Genomic DNA, 22,869 nt, shown 5'->3' on the forward strand with positions numbered 1-22,869 from the left:
TTGGTGTCATCATAGTAGACAATGACCAAGTGTCTTTAGAATACTAGGTACATTAAATCTTGAGTATTTGGGTTTTGTAATTCATCAAGTTTGTTTGTGCAGGTTTATCAGTAATTGTATATATACTTAGTTGAATTGCTTTTGCTTACATTTCCCAGATTGCAATGTGACACAGACAGCAACCTATGGTTCTAAAAAGTGAAGCCAATTGGGAAGTGTCTAAAATGTGCATTCTTTCACTGGGGGTGAAAACAAGTCTGATTGTATATTGGTAAATGAGAACATGACTCTACACCTCCCTTCATTTATTACCTCAGTTCATATTATTTGTATTATAATGAGTTTGTCGTCTCACTTTCTATTCTCAAGTCTGTTTTAATACACCTTGATATTAACTTTGTAAGCCATAGCCCCAATTAAAGTGAAACTAGACGATAAAGCAGGGCACCTTTTAGGAAGTACCATTTGATTGACAGGTCACCCACCATGACGTCTGGGTCGTTTGCACTTAAATGTATTTTACGTTTTACACAGAATTATGAACAAATACCTCATATTACATTGAAGCACAGCAAATGTATGTGCTCTGATGAGAAATATGTATATGCAAAACATGTTTGTTGTCTTTGCACAGCGCTGAGGTCTGTAAGAACACCTCTTCTAAGCAGCTAAAACGCATAAATTCAAAAGGTCATCATCGGTTTGAGTTAAAAAAAAATGTTAACATGACATGTCAAGACTTGTTCTGTGACATTAAACCACCTTATGTTTTAAAAAAACAGTTTGTCCAATTAAGGTCAAATGTTCAAGAGTACACAATGATCAATCACTGTCAGGATAATTTCCATGATCTCATTCACAGTTACCACACACTGTGTTGGTCTGAGACAGGTGTTGAATTTCAACAAGTGTTTGTTTCATTCATTGTTACACAGTGACGTTTAGCGACGGGCCACTTAACCGACAAACAAGCTGCTGGAGGAAAGGGAAAGAAGAAAAACATTTAACCCTCCTGTTGTCTTCAGGTCAAATCTGGCCGATTTAGTACTTTCATCAATCATAACTTTTTAGTTTTACGTTCGATTGCATTAATTCTTTATCATATCCTTCACAGACATTTGAAAATATATAATTGCTGATCACCACTTTCATTGAATTTTGGATGATTTAGTCAACTTTGTAACACCCATGGTGTTCCCATAATGACCGCCATAAAGAAAAGCAATTAGTAACCATCTGGATCAGATAAAACACACACACACACACACACACACAAACCCACACACACACACACACACACACACACACACACACACACACACACACACACACACACACACACACACACACACACACACACACACACAGAACAATTTGATACATTTCCCACTCTTATGTGCCCATCCCCCACATGGATCACACCTGGCACACGCAATACATGTTCAGTGTCTATTCTTTGTATATTTACTGCAGTTGTTCATGTATATCAGTAGTCTGATACAATATGTACAGTTTGAAAGGGTGTTGAATTAAATTTGGTGATGATTAATGGTTTTTGTTTGAATGTAATAGCAGTTAAAACAGGACCGGTCAAATTTGACCGCGAACACCAGAGTAAGGGATAATAGGAGGCTTAAGTGAGATTTATGACTCAATCACGGAAACGGTTTTACATAAATATGCTCTGGCGGTACTTGCTTGTGCTGCAATTTGATATAACCTCACATGTAGGCACATCTACATGCATAAGTGAAGATGTGTAATGAGGAAATATATACATTTAATATGTGTGCGCATAAGGTCACTAAAGCAAAAAGTAGCAAGAAAATAATTACTAATGAAAATCTGGGCAGAGGACCACATAAACATGCTCTTATACATTTTAAAGGAAAATATAAGATTGTGTAGGCCTGTGAAAGGATGCAAGAACAATCTATTTTTGAGGTAATTGCACGTCTACAGCACTGTATTTCAGAGGAAACATGCATTTTGTAGTTGAAAAGACGAAAATGAACTTCTTTCACAGGAAGAGGGCAAACCGCGTGTTTATCTGATTGAGGTTCCAGCTGAACTGTGTGGAACATTTTGCATCAGATAAGATCTGCAGAAACCTTATTTGAAACCAGGCCAGTGCTTTCTGTTCTTATATAGGCCATTACCTAGACTGAATGGGAGATAACACACTTTTCTAGTCCCATATTGTCTGCAGAATCCAAATTCAGACTCAAGATTTCTCTTTTTGTCCCACAGAGGGGAAACTTGCATTGTTACAGCAAAGAGGCAATACCGCTTAGACAAAAGTAAAACAGTATGAATCAAGTGTCAAGCACACGTAAATCAAATAAGAATCCAAGATTATTCAAAGGAAAGATATAGCAGCAGAAAACTGTGAACATATTGACGTATCCTTTAAGGCAGATGTAGCAAGATTTTTAGAAACAAATGAATGATCTACTTTTCCAACAATTACAGAGCTACAAAATCAATTACTGCTAATATTTATGATTTTAAATCCAGACAAAAAATATCATTATTTAATTAATTAATTAATAATTAATACATTGTTCAAGCACTGTTTACAATTGTTTTTAAAATGCAAGGCCTTGTTATTATTATTAATATTATTATTATGTTGAACATTTTCATTTATTCATTTCCTTTCTAATTCTAAATATGTTATACATCATATACACTTTGTATTGTGTTGTTTTATTCTCTCTGTACAGCTTTAACCTAATGTGCATTAAAAATAAAACTCAGTGGTAAAGCTGTTGGCTAAACATTTCAGTCTCATGTTATGTTTTATTCAAATTCAATCCAAATACTTAAACTGGTCGTTAAACCCATTCAGAGAGAATGCTCCTAAAAGGCTTTCAGATCCCTGGGCTGGATCCACATACTTGAGTTATACCCAGTGTTCTTCTTACACGTTTTTAAAATGAAGTTTTGAAGAGTGATTCATGTACTCACCGTGCCTCAGCAGAATATGCAAATACTCATGCTGGCGTACGTGCAGGGATGTGCTCCACTGCAAGTCAAGACATGAAGTGCTGTTCCTCAATGTCAGAATGAGGAATGAGGGTGAGTGACAGGCTGAACACACTTCATTTGCATTCACAATGTGGTACTGTTTTTAGGATCACTTTTGAGATACTTTTGGAACATTATTAAATCAAGACTTTACTTGTAATGGGTATTTTTAGTCTTTGGTATTTGAAACTTTTACATAGGTTACACGTTTAAGTACTTCTCCCACCTGATAGCGTTACATCAATACATTTGATTACATATTTTTGAATCTAATCTTAGTTCATCTTTTCACAAGATACTTTTGTACTTCTATATTTACCTCAAAGCTTCATTTAAATACTGTTTAAATGTAGTAAGAGAAACCAAGCAAAGGTGGGAGCTTACTTGATGAGAACATTTGTGGGAAATATGATGTGTCAGCATATAAGAAAACCTCCAACTTCAAAACATACTGACACTTGACAACAAATCACCGGGTTAGGCGTTTGATGATGACTCCTCCTGCTGGATATGCAAATACAATGCAGTAGTGCTTTCAAATTTCACTCTAAAAGAAGAAAACCTAAGTATAAAGATTGTTCTTCTTTATCCACAATGTTTAAGTTTGAGATAGAATAATGTATATTTGATTTTAACTGATGATTTTGGTCCAACCTTGCTTTGTTAGTTTATTTTGTGAAGTAATGACCACCACAGGTTTTCTTTTATCTTCTTGACACCATAAAAGTTTAGAACTGTCATATAGTGTTTGAATAACATGTTTTGTGGTCCATTAGTATGTTTAGACTGCTAAAGTGTGCTTTTCTAATAGTATACAATTATTATTTTTAAATAGCTGAGCTGTGGTTTTTCTTGTGAATATGTTCTTTCTAGTTTTTTTACCAAATAAATAATTTGACCTCTCATTTTACTCTGGTTCAAGATTAATAAAAAAAGTTTATTGAAGAAGAAGAAGAAGACGACGACGAAGAAGAAGAAGAAGAAGAAGAAGAAGAAGAAGAAGAAGAAGAAGAAGAAGAAGAAGAAGAAGAAGAACTTCACTATCCAGAAGTAAAATAGATGTTGCACATGCGCAGTGTGAATCAATATCATGACGCTTATTTTGTTGTCTTCTTAGCCAAGTTACTGTAGCTGCTGCACTGTCTCTGTCTGTGATAATAACAACACACGTTGCAGTGATGTAGCACACAGAAGAAGGACTAAACCCTGCTGTGACCAGCTAACGTTAGCTAATGCTAAAATCTGTTATTTAAACTAAAGTGGCTCCGTTTGACAACCAGCTAGCTAACTAGCTAGCCAGACAGACGCTACAAGCTGCTGTGCGATGTGCTGCTGTTTGTTTTTCTCCACAGCTAACTAACTCTGCTGCCAGGCGGCTAACAGAGCTAGCTAGCTGCGTGTTGTAGTGTGCGGTGTTGGGCAGAAAACACACCGCAGGCAGACCCCTCCTTATGCTGGTGTTGTTACCCAGTGTCCGCTAATATGTGGCAGAGTGTCGGGCTCACACTGCTGGTCATTGTGGCCACACTGGTGTGTGCGCTACTCTTCATGCTGTTTGGTGAGTTTAAAGGAAATAACCTTGATCAGTTACTTACATAACAAGCTAACTTTCTGAGCCATACTTTACCATATTTATCTGTAACAAAACAGCTTTGTTTTTGATAGATAGTGAGGGCACAAAACTGCTAACTCATAAGGATATGAGTTAGGGTCCTATCATGTTCTTGATATACACATGGTAAGGTATTGTTGGGGCTTCTTAGTTCAAATGAAACACGGTTAAAAGGAGGTGGAGCTTTTTAAAATGCAGCTTGAATGGTAGATATCCGTCCTGCTACTGTGAGATATTACTGTCTGGATGTATCGTTAATATGTCATAATAAGACGGGTAACATAGACAGGCTGCCCCAATAAGAGGCTGCAGGAACGGATTACATATTGGCTGATCTCCTTAAGGAATATTGGAACATTTTCTGCCCTAATGTCTAACTATTTATGTTAAGTTGTCTTGTATGACAGGTCAGGGTGTATTACATGTCTGGCACGTTTCGATTTCAGTACGGCGTTTCTATTTTTATCACGAGCAGAGCTGAAGTCACAACATAACCCTGCTGGCCTCCAGCAGTCTGTTTTTCTATCTCCTCCTCTTCCTCCACCTGATCAGTTTATGTCTCTTAATATATACTGTAACTACAGATCCAGGGCTAAGCAGCTGTTTTCTTGAAAGATAAATCCCCGGCCATATTTTAAAAAAACGAACAATAGTTTTGAAAGTATTTCCAGAGTCCCAACATAATCCTTTGCCATGGTAGAAGAAGTATACAAATGATCTACTCGAGTAAAGTACCAACACGACACAATTTAAATGTAATACATTTAAAATATTACTGAAGTGTAACTACAGAAGTATTATCAATCAAGTAAAAATTGATTTTATGCAGAATGGCCCTGTCGGTGTTTGTTAAATATAATTTTTTGATATTGTTATTATTATTATTGATGTTTTAATATGTTGGAGCTAGGGCTGTGCGGTATGACAAACAACTCATATCTCGTTTGTTTTCTAAATTATCACGTTATATCACAGTATTCATTTATTTTTCAATGATTGGAAATCTATTTACATGTATACGTTTTGGCCCCACACAAAACAAATGATCATTGGTGGCCCTTATGAGTCTTGTGTGTTGAAGGGATCAGAATGCATGGAACAACTGCAATATGTAAAGCATTTTATTGTGCAAACTTTGCGTACCACATAACAACTTGCAACAAAAGAACTGTTTGAAAATGCACATTTCAATACTTCTTTTATGATTGACCTCCAAACTTAGGTTCAGAATAAAAAGTGCAACTTAATAAACCTTGCTTCACTCCACTGACAGTACCCAAGTAAACAAATACAACTAGTGCAAGTTGGCTGGCAGTGAACTTTTATCCTTCAATATAGAGACTTTACTAACCGTTTAACCACATTTAATACTCAAAATGGCTACAATATGAACACCATAAAGCGCTCTAGCTGAACATTATATACAGGCTAGCGAGGCTACATTAAGGCTTTGCCAAAGCTTGTTGAGCCCCGAGACATCTCAGACTTTATACATTTTGTAACACCGCCACGGTATTGGGGTATATGAAAAATTCATATCATACGATATAAAGTTCATATATATAAAGTATTCGGTATGAAACGGTTTACCGCCCAGCACTAGTCGAGCTAAATTCAACCACTTCTTTGCTTTGTTTAAAACCATAATATTATAATTCAGTTGTATTTAAAACATGGATCTGAGAAGAACTTTTTAGTTCAGTACTTAAATAAATGCATGTGGTTATTTTTCACAGCTGCCCTTCTGTCCATCTGGATGAAAAGTAAATACGATATTGAAATTTCTTTTTGCAAAGTAGCCCATTTACCAGCTCTATCAGTCTGTTGCCTTCAAAAAAAATAAAAAAACATACTATTAATTTTAAGAATATGAAACAATAAAAATTGGTTCATGTTGTACACTTGGAAGAGATGTAATTTCTGGCCGCCATTTTTGTTTTGGATTGGGTTAAAAATATTCGTTACCACTTTACAATAAGACTACCCTTTTAAAGGATTCATAAAGGGTTTATAATTAGGTTATGAATTAGGTTGTAAACGCTTTATTAATTTTTAAGAAACATTTATAAACCAGTTCTAACATAGTTTTCATACATCAACAAAGGCTCACTATTTAGCAAGATGACTAAGCCTTATATTGGCTACTTAACGAGAATCAACTCAGTGAGCAACAGATACCAAGGATGCTGGCTGATGAAGGAGACGAAGTAAGATAAGTAGCCAATATAAGGCTTAGCAGTACAGATAAATGTGGGCTCACTATTTGGCAAGCAACCGGTCACAGTCGCCCTGTTTATCTCATGACTTATAAAAGCTTATTAATGATTTATAAAGTGTTCACAACCTAATTAATAAATGAATTGCAAACTATTCGTAAACCCTTTATAAGGGTAGTCTTACTGTAAAGTGGTACCGTTTATTCTAATCAGAATTGGCTTTATTGGCAAAGTCTGTGTACATTTCTTGTACACTTTCCTCTGACTCAGCGTAATGTTACTACACGAGGTTCACCTGTGGTTTTAAGACTGCCTTTATATGCCAGTAAACATCCTCTCCCCCTGTCTGCTTGCCCCTCAGGTTGGTATGTAGTCTGGCAGCTCTTCCTGTCCAAGTTCAAGTTCCTGCGCGAGCTTCTGGGAGACGCCAGCAGCCCGCAGGCGGAAACGCAGCCGTCCGAACCCAAGAGCGAGCGGACAGCCAGCGCCCCGACGAGGAGTCGACCCCGGAGCGCACGCCAAAGAGTCGCCTTCACAGAAAACACTTCATAAGATCATCCACACTGCCACTGTTTCCCTCACTCACCACCCCTCGCTCTGAACCGCCATGTGTGATCGGTGAGGACATTCAGCCCCCCTCTCCACCAAGACACTTTAAACTGACCAGGCAGATCTCCTGGTTTCAAAGGGAAAAGCCATTACTGTCCATTTCTGCGTGTTCATTCTGGGTCATTATGTTCTGGGGCTCACCTCACGCTCCTCCTCTTATCCTGCAATAGTGACAGCCACGCTGCTTACTGCCACCCATGTGAAGTATCAGAGGACACAAAGAGATGTGCTCATTTTAATCTATATGTTTTAATCTTGTCTTAGAAAAAAAAAGTCTTACTTTGAAAAAAAGCAGGCGGTTAACAATGAGCTTGTCTGCATCATTTCAACAACTGAAGATAACCCGAGGGTGATTTGTACAACTGACGATTTTCTTTTCTTTGAAGTGCAATGAGAGGAATGTGTCTGCTGGTGTTTTGTTGTCTTGTTGTTTCTTGCACAGTGTACTCTGCGTTTAATGAACAAACATAGAAACTGTTAGTAGATAAGGCCCAACGCCTCCAAGATGAAGATATCAAATAACCTGTTGTGTAAAATGTGACCTTGCAACTCCTCGTTCTTTAAAAATAAATAGATTTATACGTGAAGAGTCAGGAGAAGGTTTGAAGGCAATCTAAGTGTTGAGAATCAACGTTGTTACTTTATCAGTCGGAGCAGCTTCCTCTCCTGTTCCCTGTGCCTTGCTGCACATGTGCCCGTTTAGATGGCATCCACTGTTCGTCACATGACCTCCTTTTTGTATAGCTGACCGGTTTGAATCCATTAGAAATCAGAGCTGACCAATATCTGTGTGATATTCTCCCTCCAGGTTCAACTCATGTAACTCTTGCACCTTTTGATCAGCAGTGATTCATTTTCTTCTTCAGTGGAGCAGTAGCTTAAAATAAATAATACCATGAGCACTGACCTGTGTGTTGGACTGTTTGTATGGACATTTGATTTATGGTTACTTTTTTTTATATATATAGTCTGTAAACATACAAATGACTTCTAACTGTAGAAAGATGACGATTAAGTTGAACAATAATGTAATCCTCCAGCTATATTAATACCTGATCAATCATTACAGTTATTTGTTCATCAGAAAAAGTAAGAAGGGTTGTCTGTTTCTCTTAAATTAAATTAAACATCTCTTTGTTTTGTACTGACAACACAAGACAGCCCTTTTGACTTGATGAACTTGGGTGGGTATTATTCACTATTTCCTCACATTAAGAGACCAAATGATCATTCGATAAATCGAGAATATTATCGGCAGATTAATCAAAGACAAAATAAATAGTTAGCTTAATGTTAGTATTATATAATATTTAGTTTTTCCCTTCATGAATCTGGACTCATTACCACAAATAGAAAAATGTGGAAACATGATTTGCGATCCAATAATTTGATGCAAAACAACAATTGCTCAGATAATCTACTTAGTTAGCTATACAGTATATGCTAATGTTTTTTTTTTCTATGCACCTTACATGGATTTGTGATATACCATTATCCCCTTTCCTTTGGTAAGGGAGGGTCCTGTGTACCCTATGACGAGCGAGGTCAGATAGGAAGAATTGAAGCACCTTTCCTTAGCAGCCAGCCACCCTGTTTATATAAAGGCCTCAAACCAACTGCCTGTGACGCAGAGGCTTCATTTTGTGGAGGCAAAGCTCTGGGGAAGGTCCCAAAAAGAACAGCAGCCTTTGTAACAACTAAGACATTCTTAGATATAAGGAATCTTCCTTTAGATGACTGCTTGTCTAGACTGGGGATCACTTACAGAAGGATCACCATCACTGACAAATCCTCAGCTAGAGACTAATGAAAGCATTCTTGGAGTTTAAATAATCCATTTAAGGAATCTCTTAATTTGAAGATGATTTTGCTAAGAGGTGAGATTGGATTGTTTGGCCTCCTTTCCAAGCAACTTATTAGGAGGATATCAGGCACGGCTCATCGTGACTAAGGGACAAGTCGCCATAACGTGAACCCAGCTAAAGATTGCTGTACAGATTTAAAAAATATCCGGCCTTTGCCGAGCCCCATCCAACCTGACTGAGCTCAAGAGGATCCACACAGAAGATTGGCAGAACAATATCCAGATCCAGGTGAGCAAAACTTGTATTTCACCAAAGAAGAGAATGTAATCTGTGCCAAAGGTGCAGTCTAATGAAGTCAATCAATTTGAGATGGTCTGAATAATATAAATGTGTAATTGGTTAGGTTTTCACCAGGTTTTCACATGTATTAGATGGAATTTGCATAACAAAGTAAGAGAAAAGAAAAAGAAAAGCAAGCAAAAATCTAGAAACAATATTGAACAATAAAAGACACAATATGTTTAACAAAAATACTAAACCAAAGAGGGATATTTACAGTAACTTGTTCCAATCAGAAGGAGCATAAAACAAGATTTTTCAGATCAAGGGTCTTTGGTTAATAATTGTAAGTGTAAAGTATAAGGAATCACTTTTTTTGAAAATAAGGATTTAAAAAGTTGAAACGTTTTTTTTTAAAGACATTGTTCTCCAGGCAGACTTGGACCACGTTTGTAAAATAAAATAAAAATCGGTTTAGTATTATCCTGGAGGACTTTCATTTGAGCTACAGCTCTCCCACCGTCTCCAAGCTCTGTGAAGTCTCCCAGCTCCAGCAGTATGTTCAGCTGTCCTGCCAGCAGATGGCAGTGTGGCACAGATAGAGAACAGACAAACTGTCACAGCCTAAAGGGGAACACTTATGAGCAGCATGCTACATAATACAGTCGATTCAATATTGGCATTGTTGGAAAGGTTAATGACTAAATCTAATATGTTACAAATTAAATAATACACACAAATGTGTAAATTGGGCAATAAAGCTATACAATCCCAAAAGACATAAATCTAAACCAGGCAGTTTAACTCTCACATCATCAGTGCCAAATAAAGATAATCAACATATGTATATATATCATTTTTCATTCTACATAAAGCGTTTAAGCGAAAATAATATATCTTGCTTAAACCCCTTGGAATTAATGACTGCAATTTAATGGCATTTTTCATTAATTTGGTAATTTAAATACATTGCTGTGTCACTTAGTTGCTATTTGTGAGATAAAATCCATCTACATACAGTAGAGAATAAAATCCATCACTTAGATTTTAATCACTTTCACACTTGTTTGAGGATGGTTTCAAACTTAAAACTAGATTTAGATAAACAGTTGACCTTTCTTAGTTTTGAAGACAGAAATGGATGATAAAACATATCAAGCACCTTCTCCTCTTCTTGTTGTCTCTGCACCCTTTAAGCTGTGGCTGGATTACCATTAATGACTGCCCCTGGAGTCAATGCAGTGAATTCATCTACTATATGCATAATGTAATTTGAGCTTTAAAAGAGCATTTTAGTCTTTGACTAAGCTTAATCCATTTCAGCCCCGGGGGTCATTAGTATTCCTAAAGTGCTTGAGCTTGATACAACGCAGGGATGCAATTATTGTGGCGGCAAACATGCAGCATAGTGAGGCCCAAAGGATTCCATTGACTTACATTGTCAAAACTGACACTCTTTAAAAAGTATTGAATTTCCCCAGAGCTTGTGTCTTTTCTCAGTCAGCTCCTCCAAAACTCAAATTATTATTTTACCCAAGGCTGCAACAACCAATTTATCCTCTATCTGCAGTCTTAACTTTATATTTAGGTTGAGGAACTAAAAAAGGAGGTGACGGGAAGTAGCTAAATACATTTACTTTATTAAGTTTCATGTGCTTACTTTACTTTAGGGTTTGCAATTTCTGCTCCATTTCAGAGGGAATTATTGTACTCTATAAACGTTATCTGACATCTGTAGATAGATCAAAAAGGATTTAAGATGTATTATTAAAGAACCCGCACCTTATATATTACTTAATTTTGTTTACCAGCTGCAACATTTAAATGAATGCATTAATATGCATACATCTAATCCATAATACTTCATTCAGATACAGGCAAATCTTCATGATGAAGTCCATGAAGTACTCAGGTCTTTGGGATTTCAGACCATAAACCTATAACACTAGATTGAAGGGGAAACCCCCAAAAGCCTAATAGGGCCTCTTTAAGTAAAAGTGGAAATACCAGTGTAGAAATCCTGATACAAATACAAGTAAAGCATTTCAAATGTGCATAAAGTTTGAGCATTCAAAAAACACTTCACCTTTGGAATACATTTAGCATATATATCATGATTTTTATCAGATTATTCATATTTTGTGTTATAAACCAACATTGTCAAATAAATGTGTAGATTAAAACATATAATATATGCCTCTGTATTGTAGTGAATTGGACATATAAAGTATCAGAAACTGGAATATTTAAACTAAAAGTAGCCTACCTACAAATTATAGTTAGGTACAGTAGTTGAGTAAATGTACATTCCACCACTGATTTGTATGGTGATATTTGTATGATTTCTAATTGAGTAATTCTGAATGCATGGCTCTTACTTGTAACAGTATGTATGCACTGTAGTGCTACTGTTGTACTTCATCCAGCTCTGAGGCCTTTTGCTGTGGTATGACTCAGAAGTTGAGTATCCCCTGCATCCATCGTCTCCTGGAAACACATGCAGGACATTAAGAAGCCACCCTCACAGTAAATTGACTTTGAACCGAACCTTCACTGGTACTTTTATTCATCCTAATGATGCCCCTCTCCCTCACAGTACTTTTCTGCCTGCAGCTGGGGCAGCTTTTCAGAAAAAAAAGAGGCTGAGCTACGAAGCTGTAATTTCAGAGCCTGCAAATACTTTACAGGAAATGATTGTGGTGAACCAAGGAAATGACATCCTCTCTCCTCCAACTCTCTCCTCTGTGTAAACAGTCCAGCTCTGCTCCTGCTGTCGGCTGCAGATACTACACATTATCTCCTCCATGACCTCTCCCTGTTTGTTCACTGGGAGACAGGTGAGCAGCTGACTGTTCCCCTGCTTTATGTCACTGCTAAATTTCCATCTCAGCAGTCCCAACACCTGTTAGCTGTTTCTCGTCCTGACTAGACGGTATCTCATCGGGGAGCGCGGTGGAGACAGCTGCTCAGGGGATTCAGCAAAATACAGCTTTAGCTCTGTCTCTGCAGCACCTGACGTAGTTGTTGAATTGTGGCGAAGCAAAGACAGTAATTTATGAGATGCTTGGCACGCTGCCCCCGGTGACAGAAGACACACAGGAGCAGAGGGACTGAGTGTTCTCCTGGTCTGAGTGCATCTATTACAGCTGCCGGGACTAAAATAACTCATGGATTCAATCCATCCACAGGTCGAAGCATTAATCAGCTAAAAGCTGTTTTCTCACTTCAGAGCCATGTCCTCATCCTGTGGTGGAAGATCGATTCAGATCTTCTACATTTACTTTCCCTTTTGGAAGTAAATGTCCTGCGAATACTAATCTCTCGGAGTCAAAATATATTTTAAGTGAGCCTAGCCTAAAAAAAGTAAAAGTATCCATGATGCAGGATGAAAAAAAAAAAGGATTAGATATCTGGATTACAATTATTGACTAAATGCTGTTGCACCTGGTAAAGGTGGGTTTAATTGTACTGCTTGCTAGCTAATCCTAATACAGTATATGGTACTTGATTAGTTTAGTCCATATGTGCGAAGAAATGAGTAAAGCTAAATAAATGTAGTAAAAAAAGCACATTGTCTCTGTTGACTCTAGTCACTAAATATCATACAAGTTTCTATGTGTATTCTCAAAAAGACCATCAAGGAAGCATCCTCAACTTCAAAACTAGTGCTTATAATTGACTAATAATAGGCTAACCAATCAGAGCAGACTGGGCTCTGGCTTCCGACAGAGGGAGTAGATAGCTATATTAAGTATAGACATAGAAAAACAGGTCAGAGTTTAGTTTAAAGCATGAACAATCAATTAAAAGAAGATAGGAAACAAGGCTTTTGATCAATGGCCTCAGAGTCCATGTTAAAGGCCTTTTGCAGATTATTCATGTATAAGGTGCACTCTAACTGAATGGCATCTTTGCCATACAGTAAGCCAGCTTTGAAACTTTTCTAAACTTCACTGCTTCTGTAGTTCCTCCTCTGTTGGCAGGGAATGTCAAAAACAGACTTGTAAAAATGGGCCTGACATCTCCTGATTTACCGTGTCTGTGTGCAGTTTGTTAAATGGGAACCCTTTCTAAAGTCATCGCAAATTCCTTTCTTCCTCATCTCCCCGGAGAGCTCAGAGTGGGATGCAGTGAATAATAAAAGCAGTTGGGTTGCTTGTAAGTGCCAGCCTTTTGTGAGCCCGAAGGATTTTTAATGAGATTTTGTGATTGGGAGCTGAAGCCTCACTGCAGTCATCTCTTTAGGCCTCCATCTATCTATAAAGCAGCGTTTCTCCACAGGCAGAGACTATATTTCACTCGGCTTATAATAAAAGAGGGGCAGGTGAACACAAAGGCTGCATGGAGTTATATCCTATAGCCAGTTACTGTACACACACATCAGGCCTCAAACTCAAATGTTCCCAAGAGGCAGTGTCGGAACATGTGATCAATTCACTACACTTTAAACCAGAGAAAATGCTTTTCAGCTGATTGGGTCAATCTGGAAAAAACATGTTTCCCAGCATCCAGGGAACATACCTCATTATTCTCCATGTGTCATAATGTTCTTAAGCAACGTGAAGAATTATTTGGCAGAGGCACATCATCCAGCAGCCATCTTAGCCGGACCCCTTTCTTAAAGGTCCCATGTTATGGCCATTTCTACTGATCATAATTCCATTGTTGAGGTCTACTAGAATAGATTTATATTGTGCAATGTTCCAAACTCACATTGGTTTCTCATACAGCATCTCTGTATAGTATGTGTATTCACTCTCTGTCCTAAACGGCTTGTTGGAGCTCCTGCCCCCCCCCTCCCTATGAGCCCACTGTGCTCTGATTGGTCAGCTCGCCCACTCTGTTCTGATGCGGAACATCAGTGATTATGTGTTACATACATGCGTTAGCAACCAGAAAATGACACCAGCAATGACAAACAGATGAGAATGCTGCGTGGGGTCTGGGTGCCGTGTTCGCGGGATGTTGCGCGGCTCACTACTGCGAGGAGCGGACAGTGTGAGCTGGGTTCATTTCCTGCTTGCTGCGTGGGATCTGCGAGACAGCGCAAGTAGGGCTCCACTATAGCACCCCCCCCCCCCCCCAGCGCGTCACAGTTTCTCCGCTGAGAGAGTGTGTGTGTGGGTGAGGAGCTCCACGGATTGGTCCATTTGGACCAATGGGTCCATCTCATTTCATTTCATTTCATTTCAAACCTTTATTTAGACAGATTGGTCCCTTGAGATCATCGATCTCATTTACAAGGGAGACCTGCATCATTTAGTTCCACATGAAACATAAAAACAACATACAAACAACAGAGGATATCATATTTACATATAAACATCTGGGTATGGTCTCGTCACTGTACCCAGCAAGAAAAATAAAGATCTCCAACAAGGCGTTCTGGGGCAGCATAGACAGGTCTTTTCTGTGTTAGAGTTTTACTCGCTACAGGGTGTACTTTGAGGGTTTGTGACTTTGCAGACCGTTTACATGCATAAAAAGCTACATAACACACAAGGGGACGGGTGATAACCGGAGAAGCATGACATGGGATCTTTAAGATTATTGGGTATAGTTTACCCTGATCAGATTTGACTTGAAATCAAAAACATCCCGCAGGCGTCCACCATGATGTGATTGAGTTTGACCAGACGTTGGGTTGCTACAGTACAGTTGCATAAAACCCCTAAAACCGGCAACATTTGATTTGCTTTGGATACATTTACTGTTCTTGTAAATTCAGTTTATGAAATTTTGCCATCATACAAACTTAAAAAGCTAACTCAAGGTCCAAGTTTCACTTTTTTGCAAGAGCCTAAAACAACAGCTGGAGCTTTAATGTTCAAATAGAAATGCATTATGTTTGAATCTTTCTGAATCTCATGGTCTTCATCACTACAGATAGTTTCCTGTCAAGCTCCAGAGGAAAAATAAATATTATTAATATTTTCTTTTCACAAGAAATACTTTGACACTCTCATCTAGCATAGCATAGCATACATGCCTGTATGTGTAATTTTTTCTGTTTCCACCAAGAACTTGTGGCCAACAAATGGCAGCAAGCTGGTGAAGACCACAAGCATTAAAGTTCCTTCTTTACCTTGGAAATAGAAATCTCAAGGTCCAATTGCTAGATTTTCTTCCAACAGGGCTTTATATGAAAACTGAGAAAAAGCCGTCTGCTGATGAAGCCCATGAAATGATATTGATAGCTCCAAAAAACAATACTTGTATCTTTTACATTTATATTTCTGTGTTAAATGTAATACATGGCAAATAAGCAGCCACTACCCAATGATGAAAACCATGATTTATGCTTAAATAGATCTTTAGTTGTTAGTTTTGTTTTCAGTGTCCAGTGATATCCTTCATTGTGTTTACAAGATGTTCACACTGTTACATATTTTATTAATTAGAGTCATTAATATTTCATTAGTATCGCCTGGTGGCTTTATCTGAAAATATCAGACCTTAAATCACGAAAGGCCAAAGGACCTTGACCTTTCCTGACATCCCGCTGAGTAAACCATAAATAATCCCTTCCTCTGAAATATTCTTCTGATGCTAAATTCTCTTTTACTGTAAATAATCTGTTCTGTCAGACATATTGAAGACACAGTCACATGGTTAAGAAGTCTTTACTTTGTGGAGAGCTCCACACACACACACAGACACACACATCAACATTAACATGGTTTAAAAGCAGATTTACTGTCACACCAGAAGGAAGACACATCAACAACACTACAGGCAGAAAATGAAAAACACAGAACATCTCATAAGGTGCTTCATAATATGCGACAGGAATGTTATGAAAAACGTCTACATAATCCTGCGGAGACACCAATACTGCATCTACATATATATATATATTCATACCATTATATAAAACAAATCTACACAAAAATAGAGCAAATATTTACAGAACACAGACTTATTTACAACATCCAAAACGTAAAGATGAAGAGCAATATATATATAATGTAAATATATATATTTATGAGAATATTAATGTACACAAAGTCTGTTAAGTGGTTGAAAGTCACAAGTTGGCCAGTTGCATCAGCTGTTCTTTGAACCTCTGCGCGTCATGCGACAGGTCGGTGACTCGGTCCACCATCTCCTGGATGGCGGCCGTGTTGGGGTAGTTCAGAGCGGCCGTTTTGGTCGCCGACACCACCGTCTTTAGCAAGTCGCACAGCACGTTACTGGAGTTCATCACCCTGTTGGCCACCTCGGGCGCCGACGCCTGCCTGGACAGGGTGTCTCCGATGAAGACGAGTTTGTGCGCGCTGAGGATGACGAACTTGCTGTGCGCCACGAAGATGCGGGGAGGCTGACCGGCGCTCACGCAGCCGAAGAAGGCGTCCACGGCACTGAGCAGCGGCACGAAGTGCTGCTCGCACTGCTCCGAGTAGAAGGCCAGCAGCTGGCGGTCCCGAGCACACACGTGGGGGGAGGGGGGAAGGGAGGAGGAAGAGTCCGGGGGGGAGGCCGAGGTCATGTCCGAGTGTGAGATCCACTGCGTGACGTCGTTCTCCACGGGTCTGCTCACATCCTGCTCCAGCTTCTTGAACTGATTGATCTGTGAAGGACACAGGATCCAGATTATTGTCTGAGATTGTGAACATGTACAGAGGAGGAAGTAATCAGATCGTTTACTGATGCAAAGGAGCTACGATTTAAATTCTTTCATCAACTACTTAAAATGTACTTTTCTTTTAATGTCATGTTATTGTTTGTATTGTGTGTTGTTCTGTTGGTTTGCCATCTCTATTGAATTCATATTTTTCTATCATATTTCTCTTAAGAATTGTGAATTTAAATATTCCTTAGGTGGATGCTAATGCTCTTCCTGCATTATATATGATCTTATATGTATTTCATGTGCAAAAGAATAAAAAAAAAAAATCCACAATGACCCATTTTCCATTCTGTTTTTGTACATTTAGTAACTTTAGAATTACCTTGCCTCCAAAAAGAGTAGAAATATAAATTGACAGACAAATTGAACCACTTTAATATAAAGTCCAGCCCTGAACATGTAACCCGGCACATTTCACAGAAAGTCCTATGAGGTCATGCTCTGCAGAAATGCATCCAAGATTAACACTTTACCCCTCGCTATTGGACGGACAAACATAGAAACTCGCTTCTAGTTATTATTTGATTAATTATCATTTTGAAGCAAAGATGACACATATCTTCTGGCTAATGGGGATTTGATACACATTTATTTTGTTGTAACCCTTGGTGAAATAAAACAAGCAATTGAAAGACACCACTTTAGTCACTGTAAGGTTATGATGTCTTTTAAAAACACTTTTTGTATGTTTAAAATGAGCACTTAACAGAGAAATTGTATATTATTTATAATACAAATGACCTTAAGTTGCAACGGTCAATTACAATGATTTGAAGTATTTGAAATTGAGTAAATATTGCATCAATCCAAGTGTGTTGAGTTATCTGTCTCTGTGTTAAGCTATATGGCTGCAGATGCTGAAAGGTCAACAGCTGTGTATATCTGCTGGTATGAATATATTAATATGCACAGCTGATCAGCCACAATCCAGTGCACAAAGGTCTTGTGAAGAGGAGAAAGAGCCTCACCTGCTCCTGGCCCAGCTGGACCTGACTCTGTTTGATGATGTTTTCTTTGTCCAACAGCTCCTTCTGCTGACGTTCAAAGTCTTCTTTGCCCTGTGGAGGAAGAGGAGCAGATGATCAGAGGCATTCAAAGGTACTCACACAGCCTGGCTTTAACTTTCTGATACTTCCTACATGAGGCTCTGCCTTCAGTCAATGGAATCGATGCTTTTACAGGAATGAAACTACTCTTCCAAAGACATGGATGGATTAAAAATGGTCTTTAACTTGGTGGCTATTTGAGGTGTAAATATACTCATGACTATCACAGACGATACAGACGATAAATTAAAACCCCTTTGTACAGTTTTGAAACATTTCTGACTTTTGGTGACCTCTAGTCACAATAACCCTAAATGGACCAGAACCTAAGGCTGTTAAAATGAATGGTCTAAACGCATCACTTGGACATAAGTGGCTAGACTGGTTCCTGAAGATTTACCTGGAGATGTACATAGTCGTAGTCCTCCATCCAGCTTTTGACACACTTCTCGCTGTTGTTCATGTTGTCTTTGTCTTGGCTGGAGGGCACGGGGAAGGGCTTGGTGGGTCCTCCGTAGTTGTCGTTATCGGAGGAGGGGGAGGTGAGCGGCTGGATCATGTTCTCGTCAGGCGAGCTCCCGATGGAGAAGGACCCGTCCGTGTGCGTCCTCCTGAACAGCAGCTCAGCACTGCTGCCTATCGTGGAGGCCAGCTGCTTGGTGTCATCGGGCACCGTCCTGGAGACCATGACGAAGCGATCCAGGTCGTCGCTCTTGTTGTGGTGCTTTGCTGAGGCCGCCAGGGCGTTCAGGGCCCAGCTGCAGTTCTCCAGGACTTGGTAGATCTGCAGGAGGATCTGCTGCGAGTCCTCCAGGCGTCCCAGCTGCCGCCTCAGCTTACAGTGCAGGCTGGAGTCCGACAGGGCCGTGGCGTTGGCCGCAGCGCCTCTGCCGAAGACCACAAAGTCCCCCAGGGCCGCCCGGACCCTGTCCAGCACGGTGCGGACGTCGTTGGCGTGGCGCTCCATGAAGGGAAAAGTCCTCCAGTGAGGGGAAGCTGACATTGAATGTAGCGCTCCGACGGAGGCCTCCACGCCCTGCTGCAGGCGGCACAACCTCTGCACCGCCGTGTCCACGTCCAGCGCCAGGCGGCCCTCGGAGTGGGAGCCGGCCGAGGACGAGGACGTGGACATGCTGCTGCGTGTGCTGCCGGTACTGGAGAAGGACAGGCGGTTCACCCCGTCCGTCACGTCCCCCACCGCCCGAGCGTCCTGAGCGGGGATGTCGTAGATCCCTTTACTGTCGTTGGGCGAGGTTCTGTGCTGGGGGGGCGGCATGCCCCGGGGGATGTCGTATATGTCCCTGTGAGACCCCGCCCCCGTGTGAAGGGCGGGCGGGGGCACGTCGTAAATGCCCTCGTTGCCGTTGGTACTCGGGTGTTGGTGATGGGCAGGAGGCTCCACCGTGGGGGGGAAATCGTAATGTGACTGGGGGCTCTGTGATGGCTTGGTGAGGGCAGGTGGGGGTACGTCGTAGATGCCTTCCTGTTTCTGTTTGAGAGGCTGCGGGAAGTCGTAGTTTCCCTCCTCGACAGCGGGGTTAGTCCTGCAGGGAGGCACCGAGTACACCTGAGGGCGAGGAGTGTCATTAGTGCAAATTCACAAGCAGGTAGCACATCGCTGTGTTTATGACCCAGACATTTTATTTGACAAACATTTGTATTTCATTAACATTGTTTTTTTGTCTTTACGTTCTTCATCTGCAGTCCTTTTTAATTGTAGAAAGCCAGTTAAACGGCCACACAAAATGTTAGATTTTCCAGGAGAGGTCTCGCTTGGGAAATCAGGTTTCTCTTCTCCCTTACCATCATCAGGAAAACCAGTTCACATGACATTTAAGAAATCAGCTCACTGAAAGAAGTGGACCATAAACTAAACAGCACTAAATGTCAGTGGGTTTTCCTCGGATAGAGTTTGCACTGCAGTGAGAGGTTGAGGGAATGAAATACCTCCTGGCTCTCTGTAGATGCAGTGTTTGAAACCTCAACTCTTCTGCCTGTAATCCTTCATCTGATGCTGAGTACAAGAAGGCTTTAAGAGGAACATTACTAAGGACCCTTACTCAAGTATTGTACTAAAGTACATTTTCAGGTCCTTGAGTTTTCCATTTTCCAACTCAACCCGATGGTTAATCGGGTTAATCTGATTCTGATTCTGATACTACATTTCATATGGAAATATTGTATATTGTTCATGAATATTTTTAACAGCAGGGTTAGGGTTAGGCTAACACTTACCCTAACCCTAGTATCACTAGTTACTCTTACTTAAGTAAAATATTTGTCCAATGTCTGGCTTTAGGCTCCCACTAAGTTGCCCTAGCAGAGTGTATGAGGTACATGGCACAAAGTATGATTGGACCGCAGTGGGGGTGAGTAAAAACAGTGGCCTGTAAGTGATTTCCATCAGCCTCCAAACGCACTATTTACAGCCAGACGAGGCAGCCCAAAACTATAATTAAGAACGATGCAAATAACCGGTCCCGGCATATTTCAGGTTATTGCAAACAAACTGATGGCTGTCCGCCTGCACGCCTCTGGGAGTCTGCTGAAATCTTAGAGGGTCTGGAAAGAGAGGAGTTATGTCCTTGACACATAGCGACTCGTGGAGCTTTTGGTTAAACTCTCCTGGCAGGCAAAGCTTTCATTAAGTACCGCCGCAAGCATGTCATAAATATGACATTTAAGGTTTTTCCCCTTTTTTTTAAATTAAGAGAAATTGTAGGAGCTGTATCAATAAATAAGTTAAGCAGCTACCACTTCCTTAATTCAGACTTGAGTCTCTGACTGATCACTGTGGTAATAGAAATGTTGTCTCACCCCTTGTGAAGAGGGAGGGACGTCGTACACGCCCTGTGATCTGGCGTCCATTTGAGACGGAGGAACATCGTACACTCCTTGGTTTCTGGCTCCTGGAAACATCTGACCAGGCGGAATATCATACACCTGAAATATAAAAAGTATTAAGGTTAACATATATAAAACCTTATACAAAGAGACTTAGCACATAGTGAGATAGAGAACATGGATTACTGAAACATGGAGTGTCTTTTTGTTATTACTAAGTGGTATAATAAATATTTTGGGAACGATGTTGATGACATTTCTTATATTTTGCAATCAGCTTTTATATACCTTTTTGATTATATTTATCATTACAGTTTTTATTTTTTCTTTATACTGTAATTTGATTACAGAGAACAAAGTACATGCATGGATTAAATGAGTGTATCAATTAAAAGGACATAAACAAACATAAAGAGGGGTACTTCAAGTTTAATATAATTAATATAATAATATCATTTAAGAAGACATTTTTGATGTTTGATTGAGGAGAATTGCAGCCTTTAATTGTTATGAACCTACTTTTGATTTGTGCTTAATAATGCAACATGCTATAAAACAGAAGGAGTCATCAGCTGACGAGGAGATGACAGGACAAAATGTATTACTGTCAGAGATCCTGTGTGAGGAAATGGGGTCACTGCAGAGAACAGGACGTGTGCTCCATCAAATACAGAACAGACTGAACATCAAAGGAGCTGCGTCGCAGTTCAGACCAATCCAAACCACTGCTTAGTTTCTCGCTATGGTGACTACTGACCGTTTTGTTTGTTTTAAATGATAGATTCTATTTAATGATCATGATGAGGTGACACACCTTTTTTTTAATTATCATTACAGAAATTACTGGTTTGATTGAAAACTATAATTTAAAGAGCCATATCAGTGTGGAAATCTATGGAAGCCCTAAAACGTTAAAAAAACATGCATTTAAAAACATGGCACAATGGCTGGCTGTTATATAAATCTGAGGTTTGTACTACAATTTGCAGAAACACTGTTATGATTGATCAAATTAAAAACAAAACAGATTTTGAACATTTTCTTCATGTGCAGTTTTGCATATTTCATGGAAAATCCTGACTTTAAAAGTTATTCAATTATATGTGATGGTACATTTTAGGTAGAATTACGATACTTTTTTAATCAATCCGAAAGTACACTTGTACTTTTTAATTATAAGTGTTAGTTTTCACAATATGTAGTACTAGTACATGAGGGAACACGAGACACCTACCCCCTGGGATCTACTGGGGGGGACATCATAGAGGTCCTGCTGGTTGTGCTGGCCAGGGCTGAAGGTGTAGGACTGGCCCACTCTGGTCGGGGTCACCACCTGTCCATCAGAGAGGGGGGGGGAGACAAACGGTCAGAGCTGCTCAGCACAAATACTGTGAATCACTAATTACAAATACAGTCCTCCTGCTGTTTCTGGGACCATTTCGTGTCAATTCTATGCTGTATAATTACAAGTAAAGGCGAAAAATGACAATGAAAATGTATTGATTTAACAGCTTTGTAACAAACAAATTAATTCAGAGATTTTTTTTTTTTTATCCGAGCCCAAAGTGAAGTCTTTAAAATATCTTGTCTGAAACCGACAGCCAAAAATATAAAATCTACAAAATAGAGCTGAAAGAGTTCCCTGCGAATAAACAACTATAAACTGGTTGGTCATATTTCAGCTAGGTAATAAAATCAGAATCCTGCAGTTCAACTAATAAAACACAAATGTGGTAACAATTCAGCACAACTCTGAGAAAAACAAATGGAAGGCCTTTATCTGAATAGTTGAATGATT

The 22,869-nt window shown here is 39.5% G+C and overlaps 2 protein-coding genes across 2 annotated transcripts in view; one reads left to right on the forward strand and one right to left on the reverse strand.

The window, feature by feature from the left end:
• Positions 1-4,097: 4,097 nt before the first annotated feature.
• smim13 (small integral membrane protein 13) lies at positions 4,098-8,373 on the forward strand. The gene is made up of 2 exons (XM_079656466.1): positions 4,098-4,588; positions 7,220-8,373. The coding sequence occupies exons 1-2, from the start codon at positions 4,513-4,515 to the stop codon at positions 7,408-7,410; spliced, it is 267 nt and encodes an 88-aa protein (XP_079512592.1). The 5' UTR covers positions 4,098-4,512; the 3' UTR covers positions 7,411-8,373.
• Positions 8,374-16,158: 7,785 nt separating this feature from the next.
• The window catches only part of nedd9 (neural precursor cell expressed, developmentally down-regulated 9), a 28,871-nt gene continuing 22,160 nt past the window's right edge, over positions 16,159-22,869 (reverse strand). The window contains exons 3-7 of the mRNA XM_079652786.1: positions 22,306-22,404; positions 21,045-21,170; positions 18,628-19,794; positions 18,150-18,239; positions 16,159-17,121 (exon numbers count right to left, since the gene is read on the reverse strand). Of these exons, the coding sequence (XP_079508912.1) occupies positions 16,579-17,121; positions 18,150-18,239; positions 18,628-19,794; positions 21,045-21,170; positions 22,306-22,404 (2,025 nt within the window). The 3' untranslated portion in view covers positions 16,159-16,578. The remainder of the gene's footprint in view (positions 17,122-18,149; positions 18,240-18,627; positions 19,795-21,044; positions 21,171-22,305; positions 22,405-22,869) is intronic.

Source organism: Notothenia rossii (assembly GCF_949606895.1).
Source record: "Notothenia rossii genome assembly, chromosome: 10".
In the NCBI taxonomy this organism is placed as follows: Eukaryota; Metazoa; Chordata; class Actinopteri; order Perciformes; family Nototheniidae; genus Notothenia; species Notothenia rossii.